The sequence below is a fragment of the Gallinula chloropus genome (genome assembly GCF_964237585.1).
Source record: "Gallinula chloropus genome assembly, chromosome: 5".
Classification (NCBI taxonomy): Eukaryota; Metazoa; Chordata; class Aves; order Gruiformes; family Rallidae; genus Gallinula; species Gallinula chloropus.
The window spans coordinates 30,323,461-30,335,777 of record NC_140090.1 but is presented as its reverse complement, the minus strand read 5'-3'; the positions used below and the strand labels follow the sequence as shown (position 1 = coordinate 30,335,777).

The following is a 12,317-nucleotide window of genomic DNA, read 5'->3' as shown; positions in this document are numbered from 1 at the left end:
TTCTTGTAGTTTTAAAGTGTTTCTTCTCTGTCATGGTTCTCAACTTTGAAGTGAAAGAGTTTTTGTCATCCACCCCTGTTCAACTGTAACTATTTAATGTGAGCATACTTGGCAATGCTATAGTCTCTCCATGGTCCATGGTTACCAGAACTACCTAAGCCAGTTCCCCACTTAGCTGTTTCATGATGCATGGGTTTCCTATTTATGTGGGGCATTAAGCTGATAATTGTCCAATTTACTTTTAAGGTAAAACTTGCTTTTCTGTATGTGGAACAAATCCCTTGCAAATCTGTCCAATTTCTCAATCAGTTAAACATTCTAGATTGCAAATAAAGATTGTAAAAGTAATGTTAAAGTGTTGGCCCAAAGGCTTCTAACATTAAGCATGTAGGGGTAGCATCAACTTATAAACAGGGATGGGAAATATATAAATCGGTTTTGTGACATGGAAAATGGTTCAACAACAGTTTTTATGTTATGGCAGAGCAGAAAACCAATACATTCTCAATAAGCATCGTAAAATGCTTGATAAGAAGGTTAAAAAGCTGTTCCCAGCTCCCTGCCAATATATTGCATTTTCCACTATTTTGAAAAAAAAAACACCAACTTTTTTGAGGTGGGAGGGAAAGAAGATACAGCCCAAAAGCTGTAGAAAACACCAAAGTGAGAAAACTAGTGCAGAATGTTGCAGTGAAGTCTTAGCAGTCCCTGCATAAGCACTGTCCTGCTGGGTGGCTTATGGTAAGGGTAATGTCTGCAAGAAACATGGCCGCTGTGTGGCTCGATCTGCAGAACTCACAGCAGAATTCTGAAAGCTGCTTTTGTCTTTTCAGGCATTGTGTAGATACCAGCTTTTTGCTAATGCACTTGCATTCCAGCACTTGTGTGTCTATATGCGTGTACGTATTTTAAGGCTCCCTTTCTCAAGTCCTTGTTCCTGGAATATTTCCAGGGTGCTGCTTCCCTTGCACAGTTCCAGGAGTAAACAAGCCTGGGATTGGTTCACTGAATGTATGCTCAATTGTGTAAACATGTCAAGAGCAGACAGGACAAACCTAATGTAATGTTTCAGCATTAGTAAAATCCTTTGCTTTCCTACACAAACTGAGTTTGCTTTTCTGTATTGCCAGGCATGCATCTTTCATATAGGAATAAACTACAAGTAAATAGGACCAATTCCAAACCTTTAGCCTAGTTTATCACAAAAAAGTGAAAGATTCTTTTCCTTCTAGCAGGATAAACCAAGCTATAATATTTATAGTAGAAATATAGTAAAAATATTTATAGTTCCCACCGTGCATTAGGTGGGAAAATCAGACTTTGCTGTCTTCATTTTAACATTCAAACTATTTGGCAAATATAATCTTGTGCATTATTACTTATGTGGTAAATTGATTGCTGTTATAGGTAGTCATGTGTGGGTACTAATGGTGTCTTCAGTCAGTTTGTCCCTAGTGTGGCTTGACGATTATTAACTAAGCTTTATATAGCTGCAAGAGTAATGTAAGAGGGCATGTAGCTCAGAATGGTCTTAAGACAGACCTTGCAAAATGAATCCATGAATCAGTTGTCCTATTAACATGTTGAAGGGTGAACATATCTCTCAGTAAATACCGCATGCTTAACGATGCACTTTTATTGGTGGTGAAGAAGTTTGTAGTAAGTCTAAAATTAAATCCCTTCTTATATTTCTTTGTGAAGATCCATTATTTTGGTATTAAAAAAAAAACCCAAACAGACTCACAGTCTCACATGAATGAGTTACAAGACAAGTGCAATGGACAAAACCCAGTTCGTGTAGAACTTGGTCCTACCTTAAAAATATGTGATTCTGAGGCACAGATATGCACCTATGTGTAAAAAGCTTCTTTATAATGTCTTGTTCAACATAGCACACAATTTGAATAGTGAATATCATCATCCTACTGTTATGTGCTGTCTGATATGATAGTCTCCAATTTTTTTTTGGTTTTAGCCTTCTCAAGAAGAACAACTTAGTGCTTGTATCCCTGGCCCTCCAGGTACCAGCACATCTGCCTTGAACAGCTTGGTGGCCTCTTGTGCATCAGCAGTTGGTGTGAGAGTAGCAGCTACATATGAAGCTGGAGCATTGTCTCTAAAGAAAGTAATGAACTTCTACGGCACACCTTCAACTGAACCAGCATCTCAGTCTGGTGGTGGTTCCCCAGGGCCTGAAGCTCTGAAAGACAGTCGAGAGGAGCAGGTCAGACTGGAATCCATGCAGGGGAAGAAGAGTTCCAGTTTAGTAGATATTAGAGAAGAGGAAGCTGAAGGAGGGAGTCGAAGACTTTCCCTGCCTGGCTTGTTGTCACAAGGTAAAAAAAATACATTGGTAAAAACAAGGGACTAGAAAAATCTATAATAATGTGAAGGTTTATAACTGGAAATAAGACATTTATAAATCTAATCACCTACCAAAGGATAGGAATTATAAACTGTATCTTAGGACTTGAAGGCGGTGGAGGCCTGAAGACTAGCAGATACTGCCTAAGAAAACTAAAAGCATAGTAGATTTAGGAATATTCTTTATTGGTAAAGTGGGTACACTGTAATAGTCTGGGCATCTTACTGCAGACTGATGGCAAGCAATCTCCCATAAATTGTGGAGCCGGTAAAAATCTGCATGGCCTGTAATCCCTGCTGCACTGAGCTGGTTTTAAGCCAGGGAGCTAGAAATACTCCAGTTCCCACTGTCAAACTTCAACATCGATGACCTCCTTCCCTCAGATTTTAGTGATGTTAATCACTCTGAATGTGTGGGTGCATGGTTTAGTTCTGTATTGATCTTGGATCGGAGGGGAGATTTTAGGAAGTACTGAAATCTTTTGTTCACTGTGAGGATATATTTTCTTTCCAAACATAATTTAAAAAAAATATCGTTTGTTCTGGTTCATTTGCTTCAGTATAACTGTAGTTCTCATATCCTTTAATAGCTGGTAAAAATTAGTTGGAATCTGTCTACTTTTAGTGCGTGTTACTTCTGTGTATCAGTAACTTAATCTTCTTACATGTCAACCTTTGCTCTCAGTCTTAATTAAGACCTCTTTAAGAAGTCTTGATCAGATACCTCAAACGGTACTGTTACTGTGTAGCACAGTCTGATGTACTGACCTAACATGATGAGCAGATTTCCTATCTCTTGGCCTGTTTTCAGTTTCTCCTAGGCTCTTACGGAAGGTAGGGAGGGCAAAAATGAGGACTGTAGCTCTGACTCCAACCTACAGTGGTGAGGCTGATGCTCTTTTACCCTCTCTAAGAACGGAGGTATGGAGCTGGGGAAAAGGGAAGGATGGACAGCTGGGACATGGTGATGTTCTGCCAAGGTGAGAATTCTTCCATAGAAGTTTAGTAGGTCACTGATCACCTGCCTTGCATTGTGTTCTTGTGTTGTAACCCAAGTTTCTCCAAGTACTATGTCTTATGCTCTACTGTTACTGAACATCAATCAGTTATGACTTCTCCCATTGTAAGGAGTTTTGGTGATATTTTGTCTTTGTCCAAATTGCATTGAGATTTATGATCAACTTTTGCCCTTCACAACCTTTTTGACTAAGCTGGTTTAGAACCAAGAGATCCTTGTATGTTTGTTTTTTCTGTAATTTGTTTTGGGGAAAAAACAAATTTGAAATTTATTTTTTGTCTTAAGAATACTTCTATACCTCTGAATCTTCTTTTTTTTTTTTCTCTCTTCCCCCTCTCCTCGGGTTCTGGGGATTGACAGGCTTCAACCACTATGTGTGAAAAGCCTAGACGGTAAAGAAGTGATTCACCTCTCTGCTGGTGGCCATCATTCCTTAGCACTCACTGCCAAATCCCAGGTAGAAGTGATTGCTGTCATTTACTGCTTGTCTGTCAAGATACATGTTTGCACACTGGGTGTGTTGTACTACTACTCAGTATGTGCCCATGTATATAAGCTTACTTCTCATGTCTTGCAGGTGTATTCATGGGGCAGTAATATCTCTGGCCAGCTTGGTCACTCAAACTCCCCAACAACAGTCCCTCGTCTTGCAAAGGTACTTTCTGTTTTCTGAGTGTGAAGTAATTTCTTAAAAACTGATCTTGGTTAGGTATGTGTGTGCTATAGATTAATAGAGCCCTTGGTTTCTTTGGCTTATACTGTGAGTATGATCCATAGATGAACTTGTAAAAAAAAAATCTTCCCAAAACATCTTTTTCACAGACTTCCACTGTTTTTTTGATCACATTAAAGTTCTAAAATTGAGAAGTGATTTGCTCTATCTTATCAAACTTCACTTCTACATTATATTTGGTTTCTTTGATATTGATGTTGCAGGCCTGAAACTTAAATACCTTGGAGCACTGTTTTTATTCTAAACATTTTTCTAATGTTTTTAGCTTTACTAGGCCATGACACACAATTTCTGTATTTCCAGACCTGTTTTGGCAGTGGGTTTTCTGTTTGTTTTGAACTTCTCATCTTGAGTGAATAGCCAAGTCATCACTTAGGTTAGGCCAGACCCTTGCCTATGCTTTCTGGTTTAGTGGAAAACTAGTGGCAGAATTTTCCTGCTTAGGCCTTAATGCAAATTCATGTACAGTGTGTTACTGTCACAAATTTATAGACTTCATGGTTAAACGTAGAGGGTAGAATAGTGTTACAACATCATTCAAGCTCACTTGATGCCCATTTAAAAATAAAACTGATTTATAACTTAAAGGCAAAGCATCAGCAATTAGAAATAAGTCTGGAAAGAAATAAACTTCAGTATACGTGCAAGAAATGTATTTGTTATGAAACACTGCAGCTGGAATAGTGCCAGTTATTGCAATACTTTTTCTTGGCAGGTGTATTACATGCATGTGTGCCTAGAAGAGCTAAGTACTGTCCTCTTCTTCCAGCTTCAGGTGATGATTTCTAATATCTCTTTCTTCCTTGTGTATTTTAGGTATGTGGTGATGGCATTTGGAGTACAGCAGCAGGACTAGATTATTCCCTGTTCTTAGCAGATGAGGAAGACTTTCAACCTGGATTATATTATAGTGGCCAGGAGACAGCACCAGAAAATAATTTGTATGAAAATAGCTGTCCTAAGAGTCCGGTTTTGTTACTATCCTGTAGTAAGGTGAGTGGTATTTCTTTTAAGTTAATCCAAATTATACTGATGGTTTTGGAAATAGCACAGTGCTGCTTGTTCAGCTAGCTTTAAGGGTGTCAAGTCAAGTAACTAGTTCCTAGTAGTCAAATCAGGAGTGCAGTTTATGGAGGGCAGAGAGGAGGCCTAATTAGTATTGTTCTCTTCCCTGCCTGTTCCTGAGTCTTTCCTTCTGTCTGAGGGACAAGCGTGTCTAATCGGTCTCCTTCTGTGTGTACGTGTTGCAGAAGTGCATCCTGACCTTGTGCTCCATTTTCACAAGTCTTAGGTTTATTCTTCATTGCAATTGCTCTTCATTTTCCTGTTGTTTCTCAAGTGACAGAGAGCACTGCCTGCTCTATTTCATTCTACTTCCTATGCATGTTTATTATGAGTTGGCAGAAGGTCCCCCTGAGTTCTGTACCATCTCTTTCCTTCCCCTCCCCTTCTCTCTTGGGTGTAGAAGGGTAACTGAGATAAAGCACCAAAATGTGTATTTTCACATTAACCATAGAATTATAGAATGGTCTGGGTTGGAAGGGACCCCAAGGATCACAGAGCTCCAACCCCCCTGCCACAGGCAGGACCACCAATCTCCAGGCCTGGAGCTACACAAGGTTGCCCAGGGCCCCATCCAACCTGGCCTTGAACACCCTCAGGGATGGGGCATCTACCATGTCTCTGGGCAGCCTGTTCCAGCACCTCACTACTCTCTCTGTAAAAAAAACTTGGCCCAATATCTAATCTAAACCTTCCCCACTTTAGCTTTAATGGGAGAGAGGACATGCCTCTCTGCAATTTTTTTTCAGCAAGCTGAATTCATATCTGCCTTCAAGTTGGTATGTGGTGTGGGAGTGTATACTCTGACTGCACATCTGCTTCCAAGTTAGCTGGATGATCTTAGACCAGCTTTTGTTTTGAAGGTAACAAAAAGGAGATGGTTAGGGTAGAAAGCAGCTCTTTGTCTCAGCTCTTGTGGGTCTCATTCCTACCTGCCTTGATTGAGCAGAATAACGGTTGGAGAGGGGTGTTTAGGAGGGACAGGAATTTACATACTGGGGGTCCTGTGTGCATAAACACACATGCACTTGTATTCCTTCTGGAAGATTGTTGCTAGCTGTTCCCTTCTCTTGCAGGGTGAATTATAAGGTGTTAAGAATAGATGTTGTACTTGGTGACTTGATCTAGTGTTGGACCTAGTAGGACTGTATAGATGGTTGGACTCGAAAGTATTTTCCAACCAAACCCATTCTGGTTCTACAAATTGGTCTGTGGACTGCTTGTGGAATACCTCTGGCTCAATGTTTCTATGGAGTTCTGTATTTAACAACAAAGGAAATTAGTTCACTGTTTGAGCTCTACTTATGTATGGTGTTGCATGTGAACCAGAATTCGTGAGGAGCCACGATACATCAGTGGCATGTAAGAGTTTTGCTTCCAACTGCTGTGGAAAGCAGATACCTACTAATACCACTTGTGATGTTAATGTATTTATTAGTATTAGTTCCAGTTACTGCTACTGTAATGTTACTTTTATCAGTAAATTGACGTCTTTCAGCTCCAGAAAGGACCATAGTTCAGAGCGAAGTTATAATAGTAAAGCCTTGTTTATTCTCACTTCCTAACTGATAGGAGAAATAGCTGATGTAATGATACTATTTAATACCAACGTTGTTGATATAAGCATGAAGTATATGGCAATTCTAAAAGCGACTGAACTTAAGGCAGTTCTCTGTCAAGCTTGGAGTGGTCGTATAAGTCACCTTAACAGATGGTCTTTTTATTGTCTCTTAGGATCTGTCAGTGCCAGGCAAATGAACAGCATAGACTATGTATGTTTCTTGTAGCTTTATTGTTCTTGTATTAAACCATGGATTTAATGGTTTGTTGAATGGATTTATTATTGCTGTAGGTAATTAATACTTACTGTCACTTAGTGCTCCTGAAGATGTGCTTTATTCTGCATCGCCTGGAGTATAAAAAGAAAAATTATTAAAGAGGTTTGGTTTTTTTACTTTTCTCTCTTTCATCTTCCAGATAGGGTACATAAGCAATGTGATAGCTGGTGGTGACAACTGCTTGGTCTTGGTAGACAAAAACGTAATGGGATATATTGCCAGTTTGCATGAGTTGGCTTCTACTGAGAGAAGGTTTTATTTCAAACTGAGTGAGATCAAATCTCAGGTTCTTAGACCTCTCTTAGGTTTAGGTAAGAACTTCATTTAATATTTTTTTGACATTAATTCCCCTGCATTCCACAACAAATTTGCTTATGCAAAATTTACATGTATTTACCTTTTGCTTTGAAAAAAAAAAAAATAAAGTTTTACTCTTCTCCCCTGTTGGGATGAACTGGTAAATTATACCTGCATTTTGACATCTGCATTTGTTCTCAATATTTGTACTTTTCCTGGCTGTTTCACATGAAATAACCTCATTATTTGAGCTGTATTTAATTTAAAATTGTTGAATTCCTGATTCTGCATAATGCAGAAATTGCTAGTAAAACATCTAAACGGCACCTTCTGGTAATTCTCTTTACAAGAGAGAAGCAGCCATTAATAAGGTAAGCTAAAGTGCTTTTTGGTCTGTTACAGATAATTTGGGCAATGCAAATGCAATCCAGTTGTTGCAGGAAATGGCAAGCAGGTTCAGCAAGCTGTGCTATCTCATCGGTCAACATGGAGCTTCTTTAAGTAGCTTTCTTCATGGAGTAAAAGAAGCCAGGAGTTTGGCCATCCTGAAGCATTCCAGTCTCTTTTTGGATAGTTACACCGAGCAAGTATCCAATTCCCTCTCACCTTGAGTCTCTGCAGGCTTAATCTATTGACTGCTAGCCCCGAGTTAGGGGAAAGCAGGTGATAAGGAAAGCCACTTAAGTAACTGTTGTGCAGGTTGCATTCTTGCAATTTAAAATGTATGGAGAGCTTTACACAAGCTAATTCTATATATTATAAATCTTCACCAGTGGAGCACGCTGAAAAGCTTCAGCTTCCCTAATGCAAAGCTATGTACAAACTCCCTTTTTGGTTGCTATTGAAAAGTGGCATGCTTGTTACTTAATAGTAAGGATATTGTAATATAATGTAACAGAATTACTATGGCTAGGCCACTAAGTAAAGCTGCCTTTTCAGTAGTGTTAACTAAATTTGTCTTCCAGAAGAACGACTCTCTTGTCCCAATATCTTCTAAATAGCTAGTGTTGCACCTTTCACCCAAAAAGCAGAGCTGGTTTAGTGCTCAGAATTAAATCTGAATTATCCTGGTTATTGTTTTTATTAGCTTAATGCTTTTGGGAGAGTAAGTCTATGCAGTCACACTGTTTGGTGTCTTTCTCCTTACTAACTTTGTAGTTGCTGGTTAATTTCATACAAATGTAGGGGGGAAGTCTCATCCTGCTTTATACCTATAGGCTTCTGTGAAAAATACTGACATGACTGTGGGAGAGTCTGAAAATGTCCTCTCTGACTGCAGTTGTGGTTACCAGACATCTATAAGGCAACAAGTCTTCAAGATCAGGAATGTCAGTTGAGGCAGTAGCATTTTGTATGTGCAGCTAGTTGCACTTTGTTCTAACACAAGCACAGCAGTTACCACTTTTGCTTTCGCTGGCTCACTAGTAAACTTATGCCATATCACCCTACAATAAGATTTCTTCTCCATTTATCAAATAACTCTCTATTTTCTCCATTTCTTGCTTAGGTTTTCTTGTAATCTGATTTCCAGAATTGGTTCTCATTACTCAGATTAGGAAGGTTAATTTCTGTTTCTTCCTTGTTGAGGACCGAAATATCTAGTATCTGTTCTCATTGTTACAGCCTGTCTCCTGCTGTCCCCCTTTGCTTTCTAATGCTGTACACACTTTTATGTGTGTGGCATCAGAGCCTGTGTGCGCTCCTCAGAATAGAGCCCTGAGCATCTTCCAAGGATCCATAGTGCAACATAAGTAATATTTACTAATTGGCCAAAGCTGAGACCTTTTCTCTTGAAGAAAGGTGGTGTTTTTAAAATGGTTTCCCTTTTTGGTGGTGAAGTGAAAGGTGGAATGTTGAATAATGGGAAAAGAAGTTCCCATTTGGAAATTCCCGCCGTGAATGTAGCTAGGAGCTGGCAGTGTGAAACTGGTGAAACAGCCTATTCTGTACATACCCAAATCAGGCAGAAACAAAAAAATTACTGAGTTGTGTTTGCAAAGTAAGCTTTCTGCACTGTGCCCATGGCAGCAGGGATGTGGAGCAGTAATGACTGCTCTGCCCTCCATGTGGAAAGCGAATACTAAGTGTTCCAGGAACTTTGTGTGTTTTGCTGCATAATATTTTTCAAGTACTTTGATTAGGTGTATAGTGAAAGGTATTACAGGTTTCACAGGTAAACTGTTGGTAATCACAATAGTTGCTATTTCCAGGGATGTTTGTGTTTTGTAACAGAAGCTCTTTCTTTCCCATTTCAGGTATAGTACTTCAGTAACAAACTTCCTTGTAATGGGAGGATTTATGCTCCTTGCAAAGCCAGCAATGTAAGCAAATCTTTACCATTTTCTGGAGGTTTTGATCAAAGAACTGTAAAGAATTGTGTGTGTGTGTAGGTGTAATGAGCATGCATGTACTTGGTCTCAGCTTCCTTGAGTACGCTGATTCCTTTTCCATCAGATGAAGTTACTCTCAACTCTCATGAAAATTTGGATTAAAATGCTGCTGAATGAATTCAGTTACTTTATCTTGGAGGTGGAGAAAGGAGGAAAAAGCGTAAGTTATTATGAATGCCTTGAAGAAACTGAAATAGATCAGAGATAATGGTTTTTGTAAAGCTTAGTCTTGAGGTTAAATTTTAATCATCTGTTCAGTGTTTGCTAGTATTTTATTCCTTCAAATCTTGCTGTCAAGGAAATACAGAACAGCAAACTTTTCTTCAAGAATTAGAGTAAATAATGCGAATTGACTTTTGAATTCTTTAAGTTTTGGGCTATGCTTTAAAAAGATGCAAAAATAACAGTTCTGTCAACTCAAGGCTGCTTTTACTGTATTTCATGCCAAGATGCTCTGAAGGAATTGTGCCTTAAGGCCTGAGAGAGTATATTTGAAGTTTATAGCTTTTTTATCAGTCCAATACATTTTTGTGTCTAGTAAACAAAGTAATGACACAGCATCTGTCACTGGTGCTGTGAGGACATTGTTGCAGTGAGGGTGTTTTTAACTTGAGGCATTCCCAGCTTTACTTCCTAAATTCTGTAATATGGGAGTAATTGTTACAGCTTTTTATGGAACACTTTGAGGGTACTGTAAATGGTGACATTAGAAGCTCCCTGAAACACCAGGGGACCTAATGCAATGAACCTTCTGCACTTGAGGACCAGTACCAAAGAGTAAATACAAAATCTCACTGCACGGAGACATTGAGAACCTTTCTGTGTATTTCAAGATGTTTGTGGTGGCTTAGAGGAAATCTTAGCTCAAGTATAAGCTTATTTATAATTAGTGCTGAAAAGTTCTAGATGCTGGAATGGCTCATACTGAATTCTTCACATCAGTGTGGAAGTGTCAGGTGTCACAGCTTCTCCTACTGCAACCAAGGTCTCGTTAGGGGAACAACACTTTGGCAGCTCCTGAAACTTCAAGGAGGAGGTGTATTAGAAAGTTTTGTCCTGGTACTTGCAAAGACAAGTCAAGAGTATCTTTGCTGATAATGATGAATTTCCTCTCTGCCCCCTCCCCGAGGGATACTGTCTTAAGTCAGTAGTTAATGATTCATTGTCAGCCTGACTTTTATGGGCATTCTGCAACACAAATGCAGCAGAAGTAGTCCGAGGTTAAAAAGCGCTGGCTTCAGTAGAGTCTCTGTTGTTGGCGGGTTTCGGAGCATCTCCTCTGAAAGCAGACAAGCTACACTTGGTGTTATGAATCTGTTAGTTGAGTTACCTACAGAGGCATCTCTGTGTCAGGGTTTTGAAGCACTTCAGAAGTGCAAGCCATCCAGATAGTTAGATTTAATTTTAATGAATATGGTCTTTGCTCTAAAGATGACTTTATTCCTAAGGCTTGTTGAACACAAGAGTTATTTAATATCATTAGCAGACCTAGATGTGGCATGTTATTTTGATGTGTGAAGTGGAGTCTTACTAAGCACATAGAATTCTTAGGGGCCTTGCTGTGCAGTTCTCAGCTCTGCAGTCCCTGGGGGCTGCTTTCTCAGCTTCACCTGATTCTTGCCATTTGTGGTTTAATTGTTTGAGCTGGATGTGTGTTGGTGCAGATATGTCACATGTACCAGCACACGTGCACACAGATATGGTGGAGGAGAGGGAAAAGTAGTTTTCCTTTTAATGAAGAAATCCTAGTTTTGTGTGCTAACACATTGTCTTCAGAATCATTTCCCTCTTCTTCTCTGAACTAGATTAGTTCTCCCTCTTGGAAATCAGACTGAGGATTGAACAGATTTCCTGCCTTTCTTTGACGTAGGATGTAATTTTTCTAGTTAGGGGAAAAAACGGTCAGTTGCCTTGATCAGCAGGGGTGGGGAAGAGATTGGATTTGTTTAGGAAAGTGCACTGGAGGCCTTTGTGTATGTATCAACAGTTAGAAACTTACTACTTTAACAGTAATGGTGAAGTCAGTCCACCTGTTAACTCTTACTAATCAAGTGTTAAAGGGGAAAAAGACAAATAGCTGCTCTCCAAGTGGGGCACCTTAGTCAGCTTCCTTCAACCATTTTGATGATTGAGCATGTGAGAGTAGAGGTAGTTAGACCTTCGTGTCTGTATTACTATACTGCCTTAAACCAAATTTGGAATAGATGAATAAGCAGCATGCGTTGCCTTTGTCGTTTTTACCTGTTGATAATCCAAAAAAGGGTGTTCAAAGCTCGTTTGTGTAAAACATCACTTATGTCTTGCTGTCTTTTTTCCTCTCCTCCCTTTGTTCCCCAATGGTCCTATCATTTAGAGACTTCTTGAGTAAAAACCAGGAGCTGTTACAGAAACTGTCTGAGAAGAATGAGGAAAATCTCCAGCTGGTAGAAGTCCTGAATGCTCTGTTTTTCATGCCATTTGGACGGCTTCATAATTACGCTAGAACTTTACTAAAGCTTGCCACGTGTTTTGAAGTGGTAAGCTGGCTTTATCTGTATCTGAATGAATACAAATCAAACTTAGGGCTCGGAAGTAACTGTGTGAAGCAAATGCCAGGCAGTTAGAAATAGCTTACT

The 12,317-nt window shown here is 39.4% G+C and overlaps 1 protein-coding gene across 1 annotated transcript in view; it reads left to right on the top strand.

The window, feature by feature from the left end:
• ALS2 (alsin Rho guanine nucleotide exchange factor ALS2) overlaps positions 1-12,317 on the top strand; it is a gene marked incomplete at its 5' end in the record, with an annotated part of 34,942 nt that overhangs the window by 4,548 nt on the left and 18,077 nt on the right. Inside the window, 9 exons of the mRNA XM_084264295.1 lie at positions 1,976-2,336; positions 3,176-3,344; positions 3,743-3,839; positions 3,960-4,037; positions 4,932-5,108; positions 7,155-7,326; positions 7,715-7,899; positions 9,572-9,633; positions 12,056-12,218. Of these exons, the coding sequence (XP_084120421.1) occupies positions 1,976-2,336; positions 3,176-3,344; positions 3,743-3,839; positions 3,960-4,037; positions 4,932-5,108; positions 7,155-7,326; positions 7,715-7,899; positions 9,572-9,633; positions 12,056-12,218 (1,464 nt within the window). The remainder of the gene's footprint in view (positions 1-1,975; positions 2,337-3,175; positions 3,345-3,742; positions 3,840-3,959; positions 4,038-4,931; positions 5,109-7,154; positions 7,327-7,714; positions 7,900-9,571; positions 9,634-12,055; positions 12,219-12,317) is intronic.